Source organism: Alligator sinensis, unplaced genomic scaffold (assembly GCF_000455745.1).
Source record: "Alligator sinensis unplaced genomic scaffold, ASM45574v1 scaffold188_1, whole genome shotgun sequence".
Classification (NCBI taxonomy): Eukaryota; Metazoa; Chordata; order Crocodylia; family Alligatoridae; genus Alligator; species Alligator sinensis.
Window position 1 is genome coordinate 502,895 of NW_005841903.1, and position 18,873 is coordinate 521,767.

An 18,873-nucleotide genomic window follows, 5' to 3' on the forward strand; every position below is an offset into this window, starting at 1 on the left:
ATTTTGTTCAAAAACTCCAATGTCTCCTTTTGGCCCCACCAAAACAAAACCCCAAACAAACAAAAAAACAAAACTCAAAACCTTGAATATTTTTTCTTTTCTGCAAAATAGAGTTATTGTTTTCCAACCAATCCTAGAAACTACATTCTAGGGCAAAAACATAGTCAAGAGCAACTAGTTATGTTATTTAGAAGTCTTACCAACTTCTAAGTAATTTTTACGTTCTATACAAACTCCTCAAACTCTGTTCAAATTCTTCAAACCCAGGTACTGCTCAGGGTTTTTATTTGAAAAGATGAGCCTAAAAATCTGAATCAACAATAGAATACGTTCTATGTGCATGCTTTTCTTTTGAAAATTTAGAGTCTTTGCAGGGATGACAGGAAAATTTTAAGCGCTAATTGTATTAGACATTTCCATACTAATCAAGCTGTTACAATCAGTGGGTAAATGCCACAGGATTCAAAAGATGGGAGTCATTTGGATAAGAAGCCACAAGTATGATTTAATTTGCCCAGAATTCTTGACTCTGCCAGGTGGAATGGAAATTTGCAAGACGAGAATGCTTTGTAAAATTCTCAGCATTCCCCGCTTCAAATTAAACCTCTCTTTGTCATAGAATTTTATGATTTGGATTATTCATATTAGGAGGAAGAACAAAATTATATAGAAAGGTACACAGGATTACCTAAACAGTTCAGAAAAAATATTTCTTTTCAATTCATCTTAAGATATCCAAAATTAGTCCATTGCAATTTATGGACATGATTAAAAAGTTCTTGGAAGTTCAGCAGTGAAGCAACGCACCCAGGCCCCTGGGGCAAAGTGGAGATGGTGACTTCTGGTTTAAAAATACACAGATGCTAGCAGCAGTCACTGTTTTTTGCCTCTACCCTTAAGCCAGACCTGGCATGGTTGCCCCTATCCTACCTTCTTAGTTAAACTACTGCTGAAGTCCAACTGACTGTAGTATATTTTAGATAAATCTCAAAATAACTTTCCATTGTAATGGAACAGTACTGACATTTAAGCTGCTTGCAGACATTAAAAAAACCCAAAATTGAGCTTTACCAGAAGAAGCAGTGTTACTTGAACCTGGCTCTGCAGCATCTGTAGAGATTGGGTGCTTCAGCAGGGCTTTTTGGCACTTTTATCTAAATTTGATTCAATCAACTATTAGATAAAAGCACCAAAAAAGCCCTATTAAAGTGCCTGATCTTTACATACATTGGGCGAGCCAGGTCCAACTAAGGTGCTGCCTCTTTTGTGCATGTGTGGGGGTCGCCATGGGAACACACTGAGTTTAAAGTAAAAGACCATTTTGGGGTTTATTTGTTTGTTTGTTTTTTTACGTCCCAGTGGAAATGAAGTGCCTTATTTTAACCAAATGATCTGTCTAGCTCTGTTTGAAAATTCACCAGTTTACAAAACTGACATTTGATAGATAAAACCAAACAAAAAACCTCTAAAAACAATATGGCATATATAGCAAACAAGTCAAATAAAATTAAAACCCACTACAATAAAGCAACAATAACAATTCTTAAAAGGTACAACTGTAAATGATATAACAGCACACTATACAATGTTCCTGTAATGATCTAAGGCTAAACACTGAAAAGTATTGAGTAATAATATCTGTTATCCTTGATTTCAATGGACATCTTAAAAGCTTGGCAGGTAATATGCACTACACAAAATTTGGCCAAAAGCTGCATCTAGCTCATCTGAAAAACATTGTTTGCTTGCACATATGGTCTTTGTCTCCTTGACTTGTAAAGTACTCTTCTATATTCAAAAGGATCTGCTCCTGAAATACAGGTAGGCTTCAGAACATGTCTATCCAATTTGTCTGGCTTGGTAGTGTTCGGTGAAATAATTTTTACTGAGTTTCATTTGCCCTGACATAGCTAGTAGTAGCATAACTAAATAAAATCAGAGACACATGGTTCATATTGGGCTGATTCTTGACTAAGCATAAAGGCCAGATCCTCACATTATTATACTACTGCAGCTCCACTGAATTTGATGGAGCTAAGCCAGTGTACATCAGTATACATGAGGATCTAGCTCAAACAAAATTTAAGTGTAGGATAAAAGGATTTAATTTTATTTTTTCATCATTTTCTATTTCTATTCTACTATTGAGGTTTAGAGCTCAATATGTATATTTTAACATATAATGAGTCTAACTTTTGGTCTAGAAGGATATGTTTGCCTCCATAGCCCAGGCCTCCCCCATCACAACAGTTTCATACTCCTTTTGAGGGAAGACTAAAAACCTTTGATTGGTAAAGTGAGTAACTTTGATATAAACACCCCCAAAATAAAAACAAACACAGACCCTATTAAGCTGCCCTTTTTATGGTCACACTTCAGAGCCAAACAAGACTGTGTGCTTGGAATTGAGAGGGAAAAGTATCGTGGTCTTTGATTTTTCAGGGTTGCTTTGAATGTCGGTCCCCTTGTACTCAGCACTCACCATTCACATTGCTGCCGATGGATTGTTTTATTTCTCTTGTGAAATTAAAATTTTGGGAAAAAAAGGCAAAAGGGGGCAGTTGTGCTTAAAATATCACTGGGACCTCTTCTGTGTTCAAAATCTAAATTTACTTATATATTCTGCCTAGCATTGTGTGACAACGGGCTGTTTTGAGGCCAGTCATGACATCGGTCCACCCACCTGTCTAGGGCAGTCTGCCCTGCCTGGCTTGTCACACCTTGATGTATCAAAATAGATGCAAAATGCAGGAGGCTGCCCATTTTATTGCCCTGATGCCAAATGCACGGCTCTGAACCTCTCCTTACACTATGTCCCATGCCTTGCAGATGGCATCCAAAACCATTTCTGGCTCCCCTGATCCCTTAGCTCAGAGGTTCCCAACACCAGGGCCATGGCCTGGTACCAGGCCACGAAGGGTTGGCTGCCAGTCTGCAGGAGGGTTGGCTGCTGGACCAGAAGTCCAGAAGTGATTGGTATACTGCAGACCTGCAGCCAACCATTTTTATACTCAGTAGAAAAAAGAGTTGGCTGCCAGTCCGCAATATGCCGGTCACTTCCGGTCTTCAGTATGCCGTCCACAGTTTGCCAGTCTGCGGTCACTTCTGGTCCACGGTCACTTCCAGTCCATGATCTAAAAAGGTTGAGAACCACTGCCTTAGCTAGGCCACACTCTGGCTCACATGTACCTTGGCCTCTCTGACCCCTTCACTGGGGCCACTATTCTGGACAGCCTACATGCAGTACTTCAGGTCCCTACAGTCCCTACTCTATGCAACATCCAGCTTTCTGTCCCTCACTGAGCCAAACTCAGCCTTTGGCCCCTCTCTGGGGCACAACTCCGCCCTCTCACTGGGTTACTGTTTTGGCCCTCACTGGGCTCCTGGGCCTTATGCCCCTTGGGCCTAAGGTATCTGTCGATGTGCCTAGACCCCTAACTTGGCCTATGGCCCGCTCAGGCTTCAGATGTCTGTCGACGTGCCTGGACCCCTCTCTTGGCCTCCCACTAGGCCTCACCCATATTCAGGCATAGGGCCTTGGGCGCTCCTGGCCCCTGTGCTGTCGCCCAAACCTCTTGCTTTTCTGTCGGGGTGTGTTCTCCTAGCCTTTCCCCTCCATGGGGTACCCACAAGGCAGCAGGGGCTGAGGCTTTAAGGCACTCCATCCTCTCTTTTCACTGGGGAGATGCTGGTTTTCATTTCCTGAAGACTGTCCCACCACAGGCAGCCCCACCACACCATCCAGCCCCAGCAGGGTGCAGTTTCTGGTCATGCCCCAGGACCAGGAACCTCCTCCATCCCCATAGTTCCTACCTTTGACCTCCAGGTGTTCTGGGAGCAGCAGTCTGCAGGGTGAGAGATGTTGCTTTTCTGGCTCCCTAGGTGCAACTGCCAGCTTTGCTCCTACAGCCTGGGCTTACAGGGGGCTGCCCAGCCCTCCTCCAATCTGGTGGCCCCCTTTTGGTTGTGTAACCATCCAATTGGACCAAACTGCACTTGCTGGCTACTCAAAGTCTGCCTGAAACCTTTTGAAGTGGCTGACACAACCTGTGCTCTGCCACGCATTGCCTTGTGGCTAAAATGTTGGATATCATGAACCATAAGGTTCTGGGTGACCATTCTATATATAATAAGGAAATACCTTTTTTTTTTGCTTTAAAAAACTGTTATTCATACTCACCGGCCATTTTGAGAATAAGCATAGCAATTTTTAAAAGCAATTTGGGATCCTGTAAAAATGCAACTCAGTTTTGATCATTTTGTGATTAAATGTGTTTTGCATAAATCTAATCAGAAATTGTAGTATGAAAGCATTTTCTAAATTGTATATAATTTATTTATCTTGGATTGGGCAGACTTTTTAAAAAGAAATTTCATATGTAGATGCATTTTTTCTGCCAACAAACCAGGCCCCCCCACATATAACTAGTCAAGATATTTTTAAAAGAGCATAATTAAAGGAGAACACAGGTATCTTTTCATTTTAGTGTGCTGAAAATGTAACATTAGCATGTTTAAATCAAATGATGTTTTATAAACAGAGAATTTTAGTCAGACACACAAGTCTCCATCATCTACCTCAGAGGCCTTGGGCATGGTCTCAGAGTTGTCTATTAGAAGCCCATATTTATTCCAGCATTGACTCAAGATCTATACAGCCTTCCTATAAGATGTTCCCAACTGGAACACCCTTCTAAGCATCCTTATCCATTTAGAAATATGGAATAACAGAATTTGAAACTTCCTAATATCTGTACATGAACCCTAAATTGAGAGCCTATGATCTGGAGATTTTGGATATACACCAGTACTTCATTGCCTTGAGTATTCTCATATTCTCTACTACACTGATAGCAGCAGGGTCCCATCACAGAGCTCCTGCTTCCTCAGGACAGTGGTTCTGTGACAGCTCACTGAGATGAGCAGACCTGCCACCCCAGGTCTTGGAAGAGCTGCAGCTCTGCTCTTTGTAGGCACTCTCCTTTCTTCCTACTTGGAAGGGGGAGGGAGAGAGACATATGATGGAATGGTGGTTTGAAATGGGAACTTTTTTGTGGCTGACCAACCATTTTTGTGGTAGATGCGTCTTCTTTGTGGCACAACAGACAGTCTGAATGTATTTATCCTAGCTTTTTGCAGCAATTCAAGGGCATATATAGCACTACAAATGTAATGTGGGCCTAAGGCCTTAGTCTTCAGTCAGCTCCCATGCAGCCATCTGAAAAAATCAGCTGAATTTAGAGATTAAGACATGTAGTGACTGAGCCTCCCTATTCTCTCTAAAAGAGAATGGAAAAGTTCGTATCACCCAATCTCGTTCCTTGACAGAAAGTGCTTCATGAAGCAGCCAGCAAGGGTCCTCTTATGTCACAAATACATTATATCAATAGCCTCTATTTGAATCCAGTGGGTAAAGGTTCCTGGGAACTTCAGGAGAGTAGTGAGATTATATCTGTCATATTTTTCAGTCCTTTCTGCTCTTAGCATTTACAGCATTCAGCAGTTCTAATTTTCACACACACGTGATTCATGCATAATTATTTTATTTTGGCAATAGAAAACCTCATACACTGATATAATTGATTATAGCATATTATATATAATAACCATATTTTATCTCTATTTAATCAAAAGAAATATTTTAAAGTGACCCTACAACTTTTCTCTCCAAACGCTATTTTACAAGTCTCTAAAACAGTAAAATAGTGAAAAGTGAATCCCTGAATTTAAATATCTCTCAGAAATTTACACAGCAAATGTCTGTGGGGATTTCTAGTTTATGCCATGATGTCACACAGCAGCTGTACTGGAGGTGCTCTGTTGAAAGGTCACTGACAAGAAATGAGAAAAAAACTGGGTAAAATATTGCTTCAGACTTGCTTTCTAATCCTCTCTCACAGCTGACAGAACTGACACCTCATACAAGTCTGAGAATTAACTGCAGTTATAAAATTAGTGAACAAGAGTCCTATAAAGTTTAACAGGCTTTATGTTTAAAAATTCTACTGGTAACTAGTCTTTCCACAAGTGGGTCATAAAATTATTTTTAAAAAGTAACTTTTCCAAGAATTAAAATAATACCCTTTTTAGAATAATGACACAAAAATACCATTTTTAACAGCCTCATAACAAGTCATCTGTTAAACAACTGAAGTCTTAAAAATGCTAGAAAGCAGACATGCTTGTTTTGTATCTTTTAAAAGCTCCTCTTGATACATTGCAGGATTACCCACATTTTGACTGGATTTCCCAATTCTCAAAAAAAAAAAAAAATCTTTGCAATGATAGTAATGGAATCTATTGCCAAAGAACAATTGATGGGAAATGGGCATAAGGCAGTATAAAGAAATGCTAATGATGCTTATAGGTATACAGTTATACTACAAGGCTGTGAAAGGACATGAAATAAAAGGTTTCCATATACTGTCTGAAACATTTTACCCCTGAGAGAGATTCATCCAGTGAGGTAGCTCATGACACCAAAAAGGGGGGACTGTTTAATAGGGCTGTAAAGCTTTGGGTGCCAATTTGATTCAGGGGAGATTCGGCCCGATTCTGTGGCTGAATCTCCAAATCCAAATCAAATCAGGAGACCAATATAAAGCTCCAAATTAATTTGAAGCTCTCCGAATTAATTTGGAAAAATTTGGAGAGCTTTGCAGATTCTGGCAATCCCAACTCACCACTGTAGGAAGCTAGACCCAGACTCCGTGCCGGTAAGTAGGGGGTGAGGGGGTGGGGTTGGAGGAGGGGGGAGGGGACCATGGGGGGACCCACACCAAGTCCCACCCCCTGCCCGGTTCCCCCAGCTCCCCTGAGCAAAAAGCCCTATACTCACCAGCTCCTGCCAGGTGGGGGGGCAATCGCTGCTGCTCCCCTGCCCCACACTGCATGGAGGGCTCTGCAATGAGCCCCCATACCCCACCCACTCTCCCAGCCCTGTCAATGGTGCTCTGCCTGGCCCCAGCTCCCAGTTCTTTAAAAAAAAAAAAAAAACCAAAAAACCCAAAAACCCTTGCATACACTAGCTGCTGAAGCAGCCATTGGGGCTTCTGGGGGCTTGTGGCAGAGCCCCCCCATGCAGCAGGGGGGAGTGGGGTGCAGTGGAGATCACACCCTCCCCCCCAACCTGGCAAGAGTCAGCGAGTGTGAGGCTTTTTTTTAAGTGCCGGGATTCTGGGGTCAGGCGGAGAAGCCAGTGGCAGGGGGTGGGGCCTATTTGATTTGAAGATTTGGCTGATTTGGTGGCAGCTGAATTGTTTTGGGACAGTGATACAAATCACCAAGTCGAATCACTGCTCCCCGAATTGGCTGAATCTGAAACAAATACTAGCCACTTTGCACAGGCCTACTATTTAATGAATTGTGAATTATGAAAGTTATGGGTGGAAAAGGCCCATTAAGTCAACCCCTGTCCCCATAACAGTTGACTCACACCCCCACCCCTCCCCACCAGAGAGCTACTTCTGACATTTTTCTCAGCCAGTTTTAAAATGTCTCAACATACAAGACTCCCACCACTTCCCTTAGGAAGCAATTCTACAGTCTAACAAAGTATCTTAACAGGAACCTTTCCCTATTATTCAGTCTAATGGGTTTGTTGAGTTTATTTTCTGCCATATCTCACCTTACTCCTGGTGTAAAAAAATAAATAAAAAAAAAAAAAAATCCCTTTTTCCTTCGTTAGGAGGAAAATTTTAATTTAATTCCTGTTTACACCCTTCAAGTATTTATTTACAATTATGCTCCTGTTTCATTGTCATTTCGCAAAGCTGCACATATTTAGGTCTCTTATTCTTTCCCCATAAATCTTATTCTTTCCCCATAAATCCCCATAAAATCTCTAACTCCTCTGGGTACACTTACCACAGGAAAACCTTCTCTGTTATGGCTAGAGGGTTTCCCCCTAGCTCCCCAAGTATTTTGGACCATCATGGCTACAACATCACTCTAACACAACCATGCACTTCTATATTTATTTATAGGTATACACTGAAACTTAAAGAACATTCCAACACCTTGTTTAATTTCTGAATTCACCTAATACCCACTGTGTTCTCAGTATATAGCATAATAAATAAGCAACTCTATATTTTCTTCCCCTAAATTACTGAGTTACTTGTCTTTTCCAACTAGCACTGGGGACTGTTTGGAGAAGCATCCTAACTTTATAATCTTCCATGTATGTTGACAATCAAAATTGAAAAATATTTAACACCTGTTGGAAACTGTACTCTCTCTTAAAGGTAAAGGTAAGTTGGTCCTCAATGGGCATGGTTCTCCCAGGTGTCTATTAGAAAGGTAACACACAGTGAGCCATCTAACTGGGCAAGTATTAGAGGTGAAAAAGTATTATGAAACACTATTTATCAAGTGTTTTAATCTTGTTTTTATCTTATTTATTCCTGGAAATGCTAACACTTTTGCAATTTGTATGAAATGGTTGAATAAACTTTTGAATTCTTAAAATAGTTTAAATTATAAGAAAAGCAAACAATATTTATGGAGAGGTAATGCCTACTTAAATATGCTCACATATTCACATTTTTGTCTAATTTCTTCTCATACACCAAATAAGAAACAACAAAAATGGAGTAATCCAAAAGTTTCATGCATTTATTACGCCTGCCTAGTAATGGCTACCACCTGGGGTGGGAAGTAATCTTCTCCTCAGGACAAATTATCGCATAATTAGCCAGATACATTATGGGTTACTTTTGGGCTCTATCTTTATTTCTTGGGCAAGCAAAATATGTAACTTCTGGTATTCTCCACTACAATGATGTGTTAGGTTTGGTTCCAGTGCTTCATCTTATTTCCCACTGGATTCTTTTATGTTAGCCTTGAATTGAATATTGGACACAGGTAAAATCTAGGTACACTTCTCTTTTTTTAATTAGCTAACACAGGGTCTTAAATAGTATTTGAGATAAATACACTCTTTGACTTTACCTGTAGACCAAAGAAAGCCATCACAACTGAGTTGATTGTACCCAAAACACCCTCAGGATCGAAAGGCTGCGTAGTTTTGTATAGTTCCTGCAAAAGGAGATAAAGAATACATGCTTACATTAAACCAAGGCAATGACACTCCTACGCTAGACGTCTAAAACCATGTTGGCAAGAGATGGATGATGTCCCTGGCTAAACCAGCCTTACAGGAGAGCATCATATACAGATACTGCAATGAAAAGGGTAAATTAAAGACTGTTTGGACTCTTGTTTTGAGTATGTTATAGCCTACCTGATTGTTTATTTGGGGTGTTTTCCTTTAAACATGACTCTTTTTTTTCCCCTCTTTATTACCTCTGTGTACATTCCACTGTAGATACAATTTCTATGGTTATTTATTAGATCACAAACATTTTTAATTTACATATAATCAAATTAACTGTTGTTAGCTAAGAACATCTGGCCTGGGATGCTGAGAGAGAGAAAAAGACAATGCGTACATTTTTTGTAAATAGCTTCTAATTTCCTTGTAAATTACCAAGAGAATGTGTGGGGGGTTGGGGTTTTTTTTGTTTGTTTTGTTTTGGGGGGGGGGTTGTTTTTACTATGGCATATTTATGTGTTTTTTTAGAACTGCAATGTAATGGTCATATTGATGTTAAATCATTTGTATAATCACACACATGGGGTGAAATATTAAACCCAGGTACATAGCAGCTGCACCCATTTTCTGTCAGGTTATAATTTTACTTTAATTCAACTAGATTGTTGGACAGTAGATGAAAACGTTGAACATTCAAACCAAAAACAGTCACAGAATTGTGTGCAAATTCATGAACTGACTCCCAAATGGATAACTGCAAATGACAAAAAAGGCTTATGCTGTTATTTAATCATTACAATATCCTTGGTAATAAAAGAGCTACAAAAGGAAGAGGGTACAGAAAGACTGACTGATTATGAGTCAAAGAAAATGTGTGGGACAAGGTGAGAGTTTACAATATTGCCAATAGGTAAATAATAGTTGATTGTAGCTCCACCTCAAACAGCCTGGACAAATCCTTTTCCTGCTCATGCTATGTATTGCAGAGATAGAGATACAGATACAGCTGAAATATAACTGTCTTAGGCTCAGTCTGGAAAAATCAGGGATGATGCATTTAGCAAAGGGAAACATCTGAAATTTGGTGAAAATATGAGCCAAATACACATGCATCTTGAAGCCTTTATAAAGACATCTTTTCAGTAGGATTTCCAGAGGGCAGTAGCCATTAATGCTTTCATTTCGTGTTAGCTTGACAAGAGGTTGAACTTATTTTTGTAAAATATGCCACTAACATGTGCCTTTAATACCTTAGATGTTTGACTACAATGATGTTCTCTCTTTAGGGACTAAATTTAAAGTATGCTCTTTGAGAATGGGGCCACTCTATGCTAAATGCATCATAAAGAATGCCTCCAAACTTATGCTCCAAAAATGAATTGTGCAAGAACTAGTGCACATGCCTAGCTCTGGTGTAGTGCCCGAAGACTGGAAGAAGGCCAATGTGGTGCCTATCTTCAAGAAAGGGAGGAAAGTGGATCCGGCTAACTATAGGCCCATCAGCCTGACTTCTATCCTGGGGAAGATCTTAGAAAAGTTTATTAAAGAGGCCATCCTTAATGGACTGGCCGACGCCAACATCTTAAGGGATAGCCAGCACGGGTTTGTTGCGGGTAGGTCTTGCTTGACCAATCTCATTTCCTTCTACGACCAGGTGACCTATCACCTGGCAGGTGGAGTACTGTGTCCAGTTTTGAGCTCCACAATTCAAAAAGGATGTGGAGAAGCTTGAGCGAGTCCAGAGAAGAGCCACGTGCATGATCAGAGGTCAGGGAAGCAGACCCTGCGATGACAGGCTGAGAGCCCTGGGGCTCTTTAGCCTGAAAAAGCGCAGACTCAGGGGTGATCTGATGGCCACCTACGAGTTTATCAGGGGTGACCACCAGTATCTGGGGGAACGTTTGTTCACCAGAGCGCCCCAAGGGATGACGAGGTCAAATGGTCACAAACTACTTCAAGATCGTTTCAGGCTGGACATAAGGAAGAATTTCTTTACTGTCCGAGCCCCCAAGGTCTGGAACAGCCTGCCACCGGAGGTGGTTCAAGCGCCTTCATTGAACACCTTCAAGATGAAACTGGATGCTCATCTTGCTGGGATCCTATGACCCCAGCTGACTTCCTGCCCTTTGGGCAGGGGGCTGGACTCGATGATCTTCTGAGGTCCCTTCCAGCCCTAATGTCTATGAAATCTATAATGTATCTTGTAAATATTTAAAATCTTTGCACTGCAATTTCCTCATGTCCTTCAGCCATTCCCCATAACTAGGAGGTCAGTTTAACTTTTCCAGTTCCAGATTTGGAGGGACTTGGGAAAGCCATGCTGCATTCCCAACACCTGGCAGAGATCAATAATTGTCTATTTGTTTTTAATCATTCCATGAAATATTTCTCAGAGCTAAAACACAAAGATACAGAAGAAAAAGCTGAAGAGAGATGCTAAAGAATGGAAACAACCTTGCAAAAAAAAATGGAAGTGTCTGTTCTAAATACACCTAGCGAAAATGCACTCTCAATAGCAGTAGGAAGTTTGAAATATTGAGTGCAATGTTACAATTAAATATTTACAATGGTAAAAAAAAATACTGTTCTACAAATTAGGATGGAAAATGATTAAGAAAACCACTTTTGCTCATTTGAGATTATATGAAGCTAGACCAGCTCATCTTTGGTGTAACCACAAAGACTTCGGCTCCATTGACAAAGAGGTTACATCAGCTGTTTCTAGGTTTCATTTTCTTGTAGTGTCCACCTCAGCATCCTTCATTTCTCTAGAATGTGGTACTGAGAAGCCAGAGAAAGGATGTCAATGATCGTTTCCAACTGGGAGACCAAAAAATTGCCCCCAAAACCCTCTTGCCTCTTCTCTGAGAAAAAACTATTCTGCAAAGGGAGAATCATGAAGGCACAGATATTTGCCAGAACAGCTCCTTTTCCACATACAAAGCTTTGAAAGATGCAAAGTTACTAAGGTATTTCTGAGCTTTTAGCAGGAGCTGCCAACAACCAAAGAATATTTTGTCTCAGTTCCCAAATTATTTGACTCCAAAAAGATAGGTTCTCTCAACCATATGTCATCAGCAGTTATTTTGTCCTTTGTTCCATTACACTCTCCCATTGTGTCCTCACATACAACTATTTCAGTTTTGGGGACTTCATAATATGGACACACAGGAAGTAAACTCTAGAGAGGTTTCACCAAGACCTTAACAACTTTCACCCTCCATCAAACCAGCTCTGGAATACTCTAAACAGCAGACTGATTTTAGTGCAATGAAGGTTTGCCACATTGCCAACATGTTTTATTGGAAGCCAACCAAGTGCTACAGCTACCTGCATGTTATCAGCTTTCACCTTAAGCACACTACTACATCTATCATCTACAACCAAGCTATATTACAACCATATTATATCGTCTGCTCCGATTCCACTGTCAAGGATGAACACCTTAAAGAACTGGAGCAGGGATTCCTAAAATTACAGTACAATACTAAAACTATAGTCATTCAAATCAAAAGGTCACACTCAGACCTCACTCCGACATGCTATAATACGAAACCCAGGACAAGGATAACAGAATATTTTTGGTTGTCACCTACAGACACCAACTTGAACACTTAAGACACATAATTAACCATCTCCAGCCCCTCCTGGAAAACAATGACCTGTCCTGGATTACAAATCCTACTCCCCCAATCTCAAACAGGGTTTCAAGCAACAAACTACCTAACTCCCATCCTCACTAAAGCACCAGGTCTTTCAATGGACCCAAATGTCTGCTGTTCCTCCACATCAGTACAGACCACAGCATCACTGGACCAAATAGCAAGGAGTACAACATCCAGGATTCATTCACCTGCACCTCTACCAATGTCATATATGTCATCACCTGCTTACAATACCCATCAGCTGTCCAAACAAAACAGACAGGGCAAACTCCAGGTGTAAGAATGATGAACTCCAATCTGACATCAGCTGCAGAAAGACATAAAAACCTGTGGCAGAACACCTCAGCCCCCCTGGACACTCCATTGATGACCTAAAAATTGTTTTTTTTCCAGGCAGAAAATCATTAAAAACCAGTTTGAACGGGATATTGCAGAACAAGAAATCAACCACAGACTGGATTGTGTTAAGTATGGTTAAAACAGGGAGTATGGATTCTTATCCCATTACCTGGATTAGCTTTTCTGACTCCTTTGTTTGTATGGCTTCTTTGCTTACATGCTGCTCACAGCACTCCCCCTCCCTCATTCCTCTCCATCCTGCTTTTCCATCATTGTATTCTAATCACTTACTCTACTTCATACTGTATGCTGTCCTTTCATAGCATTTGATGAAGTGAAATTTTGTGCTCTCTCTCTAAGATCTTATTTAGTTAGTCTATAAAGGTGCATAACTACCCTGCCTTCTGACTGACTTCAGAAGGCAGGGTAAATATGCACCATTGTAGACTAACTAAATAACACAGATAGCTTCCTCTCTCTTTCTTCCACTTTCATCTTGCCAAAGTACAGATTTACAGCTTGTTGCTCCAACAGCTTTCTTAAAATGCATACAAAGATCCATGGTGTAGATATTCCAGTAAAAATGTAGGACCACTGTAGATGGAAACCCAGGATGGACTGAAAGACTATCAATTGAAAGCTCTTATGGGGAGAACCGCTTGGCTTCTGGTATCAGAATGGCTTGAATTAAGCTCTCAATAATTTTTAAACAAACAAGTTCAGTTTATTAAAGAAACCCCAGCCTTCACAGTTTTTTTTAATTATAGGAATTTCACATTTCTAACACTAGCAATAACATCTATGACGTCTGCACACAGTTGACAGCTTAAGGGGTTCCCTGTTTCAAGTTACTTATTGTCTGAGGAAAACCTCAGCATTCTCAGATGCTTCAGCTTCCAGTAAAACTTCAAGATAGAAAAGAAAAGAAAAGAAAAAACCTAGTACTCACAAGCTTAAAAGGACTATTTGAATTATCTTCATTTGACCCATTTTTAAATCTCAGATATACATACATCCAACCAAGTATCAAAAGCATGCAGATCATGCTGTAACTATTTAAGAATTAAATGAAAAATGAATGTGTTTGATTTTGCTGTCTCTAAATAGTTTCTTTACTTACACTCACACAAGACTGAGCAAGCAAGCAAATGAAAAGAAAACTGAATATTGGACTCATTTCTATTTTACAAACAAGTGTGAGGTTTCCTTCACTTTATGCTGTATATGCATTCCTGGAAAACTGCATATCTCGAATTCCCATAAAGGGAACCCACTTTACAATGTGACAAATAGGGATACATTCAAATACTGACCCCCTGACCCATTTCTATCACTTTTACAAGACAATGTTGGTACTCCACAACAGCAGAAAGTACACACAAGCACAGGGCACTATCATAATGGGGACGGCAACTACAGAAACACATGTCACAAACAAACGAGGAGCACAAATCCACAAAGGAAACTATATTATGGTGCACATCACTCCCACAATGCACCGCCCAAAGTAGCTGACTGTGGGCTTCCACCACACCGATCACATAAGAGTGAATTTACCTTGCACCTAACGAATTTTTGGTATTAAAAGGGTCATCACATAAGAGAATTCGTACATACAGAACCTGCATAAAGTGAGGGAAACCTATATCTGAGAGAAAAATCAGTAATGGGTGTATGTAAGAGGGGAGGCAGAAGCCCCACCAAATATGCCTGGACCCCTGACCAACGCGCCCTGGCAACTACCTTAGGAGCTGGGACGAGCAGCAGCCGGGAGGAACACAAGTGCAGGCTGCCTGAGCCTGCATACTGGCGAAGGCTTGGGGCATGGCTTCCGAGCAGCATGGGCTGCTCAAAAGGCAGAGTGGGAAACAGCTGGAGGGAGCCTGAGAAGCCAGGAGCAGAATGCTGGCTGAGAGATGCCAGCTGTGGAGCTGGCAGGCTCCAACTCCAGCTGCCTCAGCAAGGAGCCAGGCGCCCGCCAGAGAACCCCGACCATGGAGGAAGGTGGTGGTCTTGGGGACCGGCAGGAGCAAGGGAGCCCCATGGAGGGGCAACCTCTACATGGGATGCTGCCAGGGAGCCACAAGGCTCCAACCAGGGGCTTGGGCACTGTAGCTGGGGGTGCCTCCTCCAACTTGCAGGCACCCACAGACAACCCCACAGCAGGCAGAGCACGGGGGATCACGAGCCTCCAGAAGGAGAAAGGAAGGGACACTGACCAGGGTGACTGGACCACAGGTCAGCCAGGCCCCAAGGAGAAGACACCAGGGGAACGGGTAGAGGATGGGCACAGGACGTTTGCCTGTATCCATGTCTACTAGGAGGAAAGGGAATGGATGAGTATCTCCAGAGGATCAAGGGCCCCGAGAGAGGGAATCTCGGAAGACCTACCAGCACAAGCCAGACATTCAGTTTAAGTTACCATTAGCCCCGGATGGGGCAAGTTTAGTTCTCCCAAAGAGGGGAAGCCGACTCAGAGATGAGGGGTGGACCCCCGAAGATTGACGGCCAGGAAGGCCCGTCCTTTCCAAGGCAAGCAACGTGGGAGACCTCCGTGGAGCAGTGTCTACCCAGACTGAAGACGTGGTAAGGGTGGGGTAAAGGGGAGGTTTGGAGCCCCATGAAGACATCCCAAGGATGAGAACCCCCTCAGTCGCCAACAGGGAACTGCCTCCTCAGTAACAACATCAAAGACATGGCAGGAGTGAAGGAGCAGCGTCGAGACTATTTAGGCGGCACTGAGACTGGGTCTCACCCTGACATCACTGGGGGGCAAGGTACTTCCAAGGGAAGTAGTGCTGGCTCCTACCTTTGGGGTCTTTAAGAGGAGGCTTGATGATTACCTAGCTGGGGTCATTTGAGCCCAGTTTTCCCTCCTGCCCAGGGCAGGGGGTCGGACTAGAAGATCTGCAAGGTCCCTTATGACCCTATATCTATGAATCTACCCACAAAGAAGGCGCTAAGACCCTACAACACCTACCAGCCACAGTGTGGTATACCAACATTATTTGTTAAGTATTTGATAAGCTTTTTTTTTTTTTTTTTAAATCAACATCACTATATCACTAAATGTAATATTAAAATCATTAAATATTGGATAGCATTAATAAATATTAATGTATATTGATGTTTTAATGAATTCAAGGCAGACCAGTACGTGAAGTTATAAGAAAAACATAGTTAGAGTTAAGGTTATCCAAATAACAACATTTCCTCATTTAACATTCTTAAGACTCTTTGTGTCATTTTTTGTATTCATGAAGCAAAGAAACAGTAAGGTAATGTTACACTAGTGATTAAAAACATTGTTTGTTTTGACTAATGTAGTGGGAAGAGAAAAAAAATCTGGATTGTAAAACCAGCAATGCAATCATTTTAAAGCCAGAGGCAAAACAATCCACATATTGCAAGGGGTTCAGTTAGGTAGTCCCTGTGATAATGAATTACCTTACAGGTAGGGTAGTGATAGATATGATCTTCTCCAAGCAACCACTTATCAATGTAACCTGCTGCTCCGCCTGTGCAGTTAGGGTATTTTCCATCATCTCCTATCCCTCCAGGACCAAGGTAACCCCTGTAGATACAAATATAAAATTCAGCCTAAGTGACAGCTAAGGACTGATTTCTTAGCAAGACTTCACTACAATTACAGCAGAAAATTTTTATTAAAATGTATTGGTTCATTTTAAATTTGTGGTTAGTATTTTCTGTAGGTAACTAGTACTTGTGCATTGTGCAGTCTGACGGTGAGAGAACAAAAGAATCCTGTGGATACCAGAATCAGTTCTGTTGAATCTGATTTTTCACTGGAACTGTATTCAATTTAAAACTGTATTATAATAAAGCCAAACAGATAATACTCTCTCTAATTGAGACGTACCATCTGCTGCCATATCAACAAAACACATCTCAACTCATTTGGATTTTTTTTCTTACATCAGACAAACAACAGAAACTACGCTCATGATTAGCATACAAAGTCTTTTCTATTTAGCAATACATTTTCTACAACTGCATTCAATAAAAGTGCTTTTGGTTAAACTACATCTTACATTTTCCAGTACATTATACATGCCAAAAATATTTCACTACTGAATTGTTTTGATGCAGTATTTTCAGAAACTGTCAGTCACTGAAAAATTGAAGGTAAGTGAAGACCTTATCTAGAAAGTTATTCCAGAACAGGTATTCCTGACTGATTCACAAAGTGTAAACCCTTATTTACAGAGTAAGATCACCTTATCCCAAAATAGCTTAATTCACTTCAGAAATATATTATGCTAATTTGAAATGAAGCTTGCTTGTTTCACAGTAAGACTATCCACACAGGGAATCAATCAGGAATAGTTTGTTTTTCCTTAATGTGACAGGGAGCAACTTCATGACCAGATCCCAAAGCTACCAGCCCACCTGCCTAGGGCAGTTTGCCCCATCTCACCTGCCACAAGTTGCTTGTTAACTTGATTTATTAAGTGGGAGGCTGTCCATTCTTTGCCCCGATGCCAGGGGGTGCTATCCGTGGCTCCAAACCTCCCCTACACTGCTCCTACACTGTGGCCCAAGCCTCACAGATAGCAACCAGATTATGATTACTTCCCCCCAGCCTGAGGCCGGGGCAAACTCAGTCCATAATTGGGCTCTATTCACACTCACACTAACTCCGCCCGCTCTCACAGGGGCCTCTTGCATACCACCCATCATGGGCCACACTCCACTGCCCTAGCTCCTCTTGAGCAACCCCTCATGGACTTGAGGGCTTAGCTATTCTCTCCCTAGTACCACCACACAGCAACTTTGGTTCCTGCAAGTTCCCCTACTCTACATGGCGTAGCCTTGGAACAATGCTGGGCTACGCCAAGCTCCAAGCTCCTCACAAGGCATCTCTACACCATGCCCCACCCTGGGGTCTCCTCATCATATTTACAACTAGCTACTCATGGGGCTGGCCCTTCCGCTGGCCTTCAGGCCTACTCCCAGTTCAGCCCTACGCTGTGCGAGGCCTCACATCCTGTTCACCAGCTACCCCCTCTGGGGCCTCCAGGATCTCACGACCCTGCTGGGCCCAGGCACCTGCAAATGAGCATACCTGGCTCCACTGCTCCCACAGCTCTCACAATTACCCACCAGGCTGGGGTTAAGGCACCCCTACCTGCCTTTTACCAGGTAGGTTAGTAGTCCTGGCATTTAACTGAGTCTGCCCCACCACAGGCAGTCCCACCAGGGCTCCCTATCCTGACAGGGTGCAGTTTTAGGTCATGCCCAGGACCAAGGAGCCTCCATGCCATCCCCATAGTTCCTGCTCCTACCCCCAGGATGTTCCCGAGCCATAGATCAGCCAGCTGATGTTTTTCTCACAGCCCCTGGCAGCAAACTGTTGCCTCCCCCTATATAAGCTGGGTCCTACAATGGCTGCCCTAATCACTCATCTGCCATCTGCATTCCTCAGCCCTTAAAGTGGCAAGCACCCAAAGGTCTTAACCTTTATCTGAATCCAATTTCCTTTTTAAGCAAGCCCTGAAGACTAAGGGCACTAGTACACACCATGGTGTTTAATCCTCATTAACTTAACGAGCATTAAAAATTTTAAACTTGTTTATTTTGGCGCATTGTGTTTGCACACATCAGGCTTTTGAACAAATTAAGTCTCATGTGCAATTTCCCATAAATTCCATTAGGGGGAGCCAAATACCAGTCTACCCCCAGTGTTCTTTCCTAATGAATTGCAGCAGGAGGCGCATGTAAGTAATACCCCTATTACTAATTCCATGCTTCCAGAGTTTCTTCCCCCTCGTCAGGAGCCGCATGCTACCCCCC

At 41.9% G+C, this 18,873-nt stretch overlaps 1 protein-coding gene across 1 annotated transcript in view; it reads right to left on the minus strand.

The window, feature by feature from the left end:
- The window catches only part of LOC102367842 (heparan-alpha-glucosaminide N-acetyltransferase-like), a 349,117-nt gene that overhangs the window by 60,358 nt on the left and 269,886 nt on the right, over nt 1–18,873 (minus strand). The window contains exons 12-13 of the mRNA XM_025197703.1: nt 16,507–16,633; nt 8,953–9,039 (exon numbers count right to left, since the gene is read on the minus strand). Of these exons, the coding sequence (XP_025053488.1) occupies nt 8,953–9,039; nt 16,507–16,633 (214 nt within the window). The remainder of the gene's footprint in view (nt 1–8,952; nt 9,040–16,506; nt 16,634–18,873) is intronic.